Genomic DNA, 6261 nt, shown 5'->3' on the forward strand with positions numbered 1-6261 from the left:
GTGTATATAGTACAGTGTATATAGTGTAGGTATATACAGTACATTGTGTATACAGTACATAGTGTAGTGTGGTTATATACAATACATCGTGTATACAGTACATAGTGTATATAGTGTGGTTATATACAATACATCGTGTATACAGTACATAGTGTATATAGTGTGGTTATATACAATACATCGTGTATACAGTACACAGTGTATATAGTGTAGGTATATACAGTACATTGTGTATACAGTACATAGTGTAGTGTGGTTATATACAATACATCGTGTATACAGTACATAGTGTAGTTATATACAGTACATCGTGTATACAGTACATAGTGTATATAGTGTGGTTATATACAATACATCGTGTATACAGTACATAGTGTATATAGTGTAGGTATATACAGTACATCGTGTATACAGTACATAGTGTATATAGTGTAGGTATATACAGTACATAGTGTAGTGTGGTTATATACAATACATCGTGTATACAGTACATAGTGTAGTTATATACAGTACATCGTGTATACAGTACATAGTGTATATAGTGTATGTATATACAGTACATTGTGTATACAGTACATAGTGTAGTGTGGTTATATACAATACATTGTGTATACAGTACATAGTGTAGTTATATACAGTACATCGTGTATACAGTACATAGTGTAGTGTGGTTATATACAATACATTGTTTATACAGTACATAGTGTAGTTATATACAGTACATCGTGTATACAGTACATAGCGTATATAGTGTAGGTATATACAGTACATTGTGTATACAGTACATAGTGTAGTGTGGTTATATACAGTACATCGTGTATACAGTACATAGTGTATATAGTGTAGGTATATACAGTACATAGTGTATACAGTACATAGTGTAGTGTGGTTATATACAGTACATCGTGTATACAGTACATAGTGTAGTTATATACAGTACATCGTGTATACAGTACATAGTGTATATAGTGTAGTTATATACAGTACATCGTGTATACAGTACATAGTATATATAGTGTAGTTATATACAGTACATCGTGTATACAGTACATAGTGTATATAGTGTAGGTATATACAGTACATCGTGTATACAGTACATAGTGTATATAGTGTGGTTATATACAATACATCATGTATACAGTACATAGTGTATATAGTGTGGTTATATACAATACATCGTGTATACAGTGCATAGTGTATATAGTGTGGTTATATACAATACATCGTGTATACAGTGCATAGTGTATATAGTGTGGTTATATACAATACATCGTGTATACAGTACATAGTGTATATAGTGTGGTTATATACAATACATCGTGTATACAGTGCATAGTGTATATAGTGTGGTTATATACAATACATCGTGTATACAGTGCATAGTGTATATAGTGTGGTTATATACAATACATCGTGTATACAGTGCATAGTGTATAGTGTGGTTATATACAATACATCGTGTATACAGTGCATAGTGTATATAGTGTGGTTATATACAGTACATCGTGTATACAGTACATAGTGTATATAGTGTGGTTATATACAGTACATCGTGTATACAGTACATAGTGTATATAGTGTGGTTATATACAGTACATCGTGTATACAGTACATAGTGTATATAGTGTGGTTATATACAGTACATCGTGTATACAGTACATAGTGTATATAGTGTGGTTATATACAGTACATCGTGTATACAGTACATAGTGTATATAGTGTGGTTATATACAATACATCATGTATACAGTACATAGTGTATATAGTGTGGTTATATACAATACATCATGTATACAGTACATAGTGTGGTTATATACAGTACATCGTGTATACAGTACATAGTGTATATAGTGTGGTTATATACAATACATCATGTATACAGTACATAGTGTATATAGTGTGGTTATATACAATACATCGTGTATACAGTGCATAGTGTATATAGTGTGGTTATATACAATACATCGTGTATACAGTGCATAGTGTATATAGTGTGGTTATATACAATACATCGTGTATACAGTACATAGTGTATATAGTGTGGTTATATACAATACATCGTGTATACAGTACATAGTGTATATAGTGTGGTTATATACAATACATCATGTATACAGTACATAGTGTATATAGTGTGGTTATATACAATACATCATGTATACAGTACATAGTGTGGTTATATACAGTACATCGTGTATACAGTACATAGTGTATATAGTGTGGTTATATACAATACATCATGCATACAGTACATAGTGTATATAGTGTGGTTATATACAATACATCGTGTATACAGTGCATAGTGTATATAGTGTGGTTATATACAATACATCATGTATACAGTACATAGTGTATATAGTGTGGTTATATACAATACATCGTGTATACAGTGCATAGTGTATATAGTGTGGTTATATACAATACATCGTGTATACAGTACATAGTGTGGTTATATACAGTACATCGTGTATACAGTACATAGTGTATATAGTGTGGTTATATACAATACATCATGTATACAGTACATAGTGTATATAGTGTGGTTATATACAATACATCGTGTATACAGTGCATAGTGTATATAGTGTGGTTATATACAATACATCGTGTATACAGTACATAGTGTATATAGTGTGGTTATATACAATACATCGTGTATACAGTGCATAGTGTATATAGTGTGGTTATATACAATACATCGTGTATACAGTGCATAGTGTATAGTGTGGTTATATACAATACATCGTGTATACAGTGCATAGTGTATATAGTGTGGTTATATACAGTACATCGTGTATACAGTACATAGTGTATATAGTGTGGTTATATACAGTACATCGTGTATACAGTACATAGTGTATATAGTGTGGTTATATACAGTACATCGTGTATACAGTACATAGTGTATATAGTGTGGTTATATACAGTACATCGTGTATACAGTACATAGTGTATATAGTGTGGTTATATACAGTACATCGTGTATACAGTACATAGTGTATATAGTGTGGTTATATACAGTACATCGTGTATACAGTGCATAGTGTATATAGTGTGGTTATACACAGAGCATAACGTATGTATGCACAGTACACAGTATATTACACCTGCAGTATATGCCACTTACCATATGGTGGAGAAGCAGCCTGTGTGTCTTTGAAGGACATTGGGGAAATAAAACATAATGACGGATGGCTGCGAGTCTATCCAAGCCCTTTCTCTTCTTTCTCCACCTGATTTTCCTCCCTTGTAATAATGATTTAATAGCTATCACGAGTAAAAACTCTGAATAACTTATAGATGATAAAATGACGCCTCTTATTATCTGTGTGCAATGATGAGGGATCTATAAAGCCCTGTGTAGATGCAGCGACATCAGCGCGATTGTACAGTGTTCGTCAGCTGGCAGGAGTCACTGTACATCTGTCATCGGTGTATGTATAACACTAGTCAGTAACATTCCGCCAATCACAGAGCGCACAACCGCACCACGCCCCCGCCCACCACCCCAGCCAACCAATAGCGGAGGAGTCCCAGAGAATCACTTCGCCTCTGCACGGGTTCTATTGTACTTCGCCTTTAGCCAATGAGAACGCCGTTACCGGGGTCCCTGAGAATTTGGCTCTGGTTTCCCGCGCTAAATCATCACCACAGGTCGTTATGTAGAACGAGCACCCCCCATACAGATGTCACTAGATAGAATGCCCTCTGACAGGACAGCACATTACTGCCATGAGAAACGATTAGAATGTTGGTGCTTTACATGTCATATATGAAATCGTGTAATTAAAGTCTACAGGTAGTAAGTAGCTGATGAGGCAGGGCATGCGCTCTATGCAAGTAGCTGATGAGGCAGGGCATGCGCTCTATGCAAGTAGCTGATGAGGCAGGGCATGCGCTCTATGCAAGTAGCTGATGAGGCAGGGCATGCGCTCTATGCAAGTAGCTGATGAGGCAGGGCATGCGCTCTATGCAAGTAGCTGATGAGGCAGGGCATGCGCTCTATGCAAGTAGCTGATGAGGCAGGGCATGCGCTCTATGCAAGTAGCTGATGAGGCAGGGCATGCGCTCTATGCAAGTAGCTGATGAGGCAGGGCATGCGCTCTATGCAAGTAGCTGATGAGGCAGGGCATGCGCTCTATGCAAGTAGCTGATGAGGCAGGGCATGCGCTCTATGCAAGTAGCTGATGAGGCAGGGCATGCGCTCTATGCAAGTAGCTGATGAGGCAGGGCATGCGCTCTATGCAAGTAGCTGATGAGGCAGGGCATGCGCTCTATGCAAGTAGCTGATGAGGCAGGGCATGCGCTCTATGCAAGTAGCTGATGAGGCAGGGCATGAGCTCTATGCAAGTAGCTGATGAGGCAGGGCATGCGCTCTATGCAAGTAGCTGATGAGGCAGGGCATGCGCTCTATGCAAGTAGCTGATGAGGCAGGGCATGCGCTCTATGCAAGTAGCTGATGAGGCAGGGCATGCGCTCTATGCAAGTAGCTGATGAGGCAGGGCATGCGCTCTATGCAAGTAGCTGATGAGGCAGGGCATGCGCTCTATGCAAGTAGCTGATGAGGCAGGGCATGCGCTCTATGCAAGTAGCTGATGAGGCAGGGCATGCGCTCTATGCAAGTAGCTGATGAGGCAGGGCATGCGCTCTATGCAAGTAGCTGATGAGGCAGGGCATGCGCTCTATGCAAGTAGCTGATGAGGCAGGGCATGTGCTCTATGCAAGTAGCTGATGAGGCAGGGCATGCGCTCTATGCAAGTAGCTGATGAGGCAGGGCATGCGCTCTATGCAAGTAGCTGATGAGGCAGGGCATGCGCTCTATGCAAGTAGCTGATGAGGCAGGGCATGCGCTCTATGCAAGTAGCTGATGAGGCAGGGCATGAGCTCTATGCAAGTAGCTGATGAGGCAGGGCATGCGCTCTATGCAAGTAGCTGATGAGGCAGGGCATGTGCTCTATGCAAGTAGCTGATGAGGCAGGGCATGTGCTCTATGCAAGTAGCTGATGAGGCAGGGCATGTGCTCTATGCTCAGCCTATGCTCAGTGCCAGAGCCAACATTAGTCTGTCACCTAAACATTGGCATAGCTACACTTGTCACCACAGAGTCCTGTGTTATTGAAGGGTATTCCCAGAATTGAAAGCTATTCCCTATCATTGATTGCTAGGGGTCCAAGCTCTATCCCCAGGTCACAAAAATGGGGTTCTGGATCCAGAGAACGGACCTGGCAGAGCCCCCCTGATCTGAATGGAGCAGAGGTACACATGCTGTACATATCCTCAGCACCATCCATTGTCTTTAGGACTGTCAGAAATGGCAGAAGTCCTCACACAATGTTTGATGGCCAAATATGCCCACCTACAATCCACTGAAGATGTGGCACTGCAAAGCCCCGTTCTCTGATCCAGAACCCCTTGTTGATGTCCCGTTCTGTGCTTCAGAACCCTGTTCTTGTCGATGCCCCGTTAGCTGATCTAGAACCTTGTTCTTGTCGAGGCCCCGTTAGCTGATCTAGAACCCTGTTCTTGTCGAGGCCTTGTTCTCTGATCAAGAGCCCCGTTCTTGTTGTTGCCTCTTTCTGTGATCAAGTTGATGCACTGTTCTCTGATCCAGAGCTCCATTCTTGTTGATATGCCATTCTCTGATCCAGAGCCCCGTTCTTGTTATTGCCCCTTTCTCTGATCCAGAGCCCCGTTCTTGTTGATGTCCTATTCTGTGGTTCAGATTTCCGCTTTTGTTGATGCCCCATTCACTGATCCAGAGGCCCGTTACCGTTGATACCTCATTCTCTGATCCAGAACCCAGTTCTTGTTGATTGCCATTCTCTGATCCAGAGACCAATTCTTGTTGATGCCTTGTTCTCTGATCCAGAGCCACTTTCTTGTTGATACCCCATTCTCTGATTCAGAGCCCCGCTTTTGTTGATGCCCCATTCACTGATCCAGAGGCCTGTTACCGTTGATGCCCCATTCTCTGATCCAGAACCACGTTCTTGTTGATACCCATTCTCTGATCCAGAGCCCCATTCTTGTTGATGCCCCATTCTCTGATCTAGAGACTAATTCTTGTTGATGCCTTGTTCTCTGATCCAGAGCCCCATTCTTGTTGATGCCCCATTCTCTGATCCAGAGACTAATTCTTGTTGATGCCTTGTTCTCTGATCCAGAGCCACGTTCTTGTTGATGCCCCATTCTCTGATTCAGAGTGCCGCTTTTGTTGATGCCCCATTCTCTGATTCAGAGTGCCGCTTTTGTTGATGCCCC

The 6261-nt window shown here is 40.9% G+C and overlaps 1 protein-coding gene across 1 annotated transcript in view; it reads right to left on the reverse strand.

Moving 5' to 3' along the window:
* REC8 (REC8 meiotic recombination protein) overlaps nt 1–3392 on the reverse strand; it is a 144971-nt gene extending 141579 nt beyond the window's left edge. Inside the window, exon 1 of the mRNA XM_075340722.1 lies at nt 3128–3392. Coding sequence (XP_075196837.1) covers nt 3128–3183 — 56 coding nt within the window. The 5' untranslated portion in view covers nt 3184–3392. The remainder of the gene's footprint in view (nt 1–3127) is intronic.
* Between the last annotated feature and the right edge of the window lie 2869 nt (nt 3393–6261).

Source organism: Anomaloglossus baeobatrachus, chromosome 1 (genome assembly GCF_048569485.1).
Source record: "Anomaloglossus baeobatrachus isolate aAnoBae1 chromosome 1, aAnoBae1.hap1, whole genome shotgun sequence".
NCBI classification, from domain to species: Eukaryota; Metazoa; Chordata; class Amphibia; order Anura; family Aromobatidae; genus Anomaloglossus; species Anomaloglossus baeobatrachus.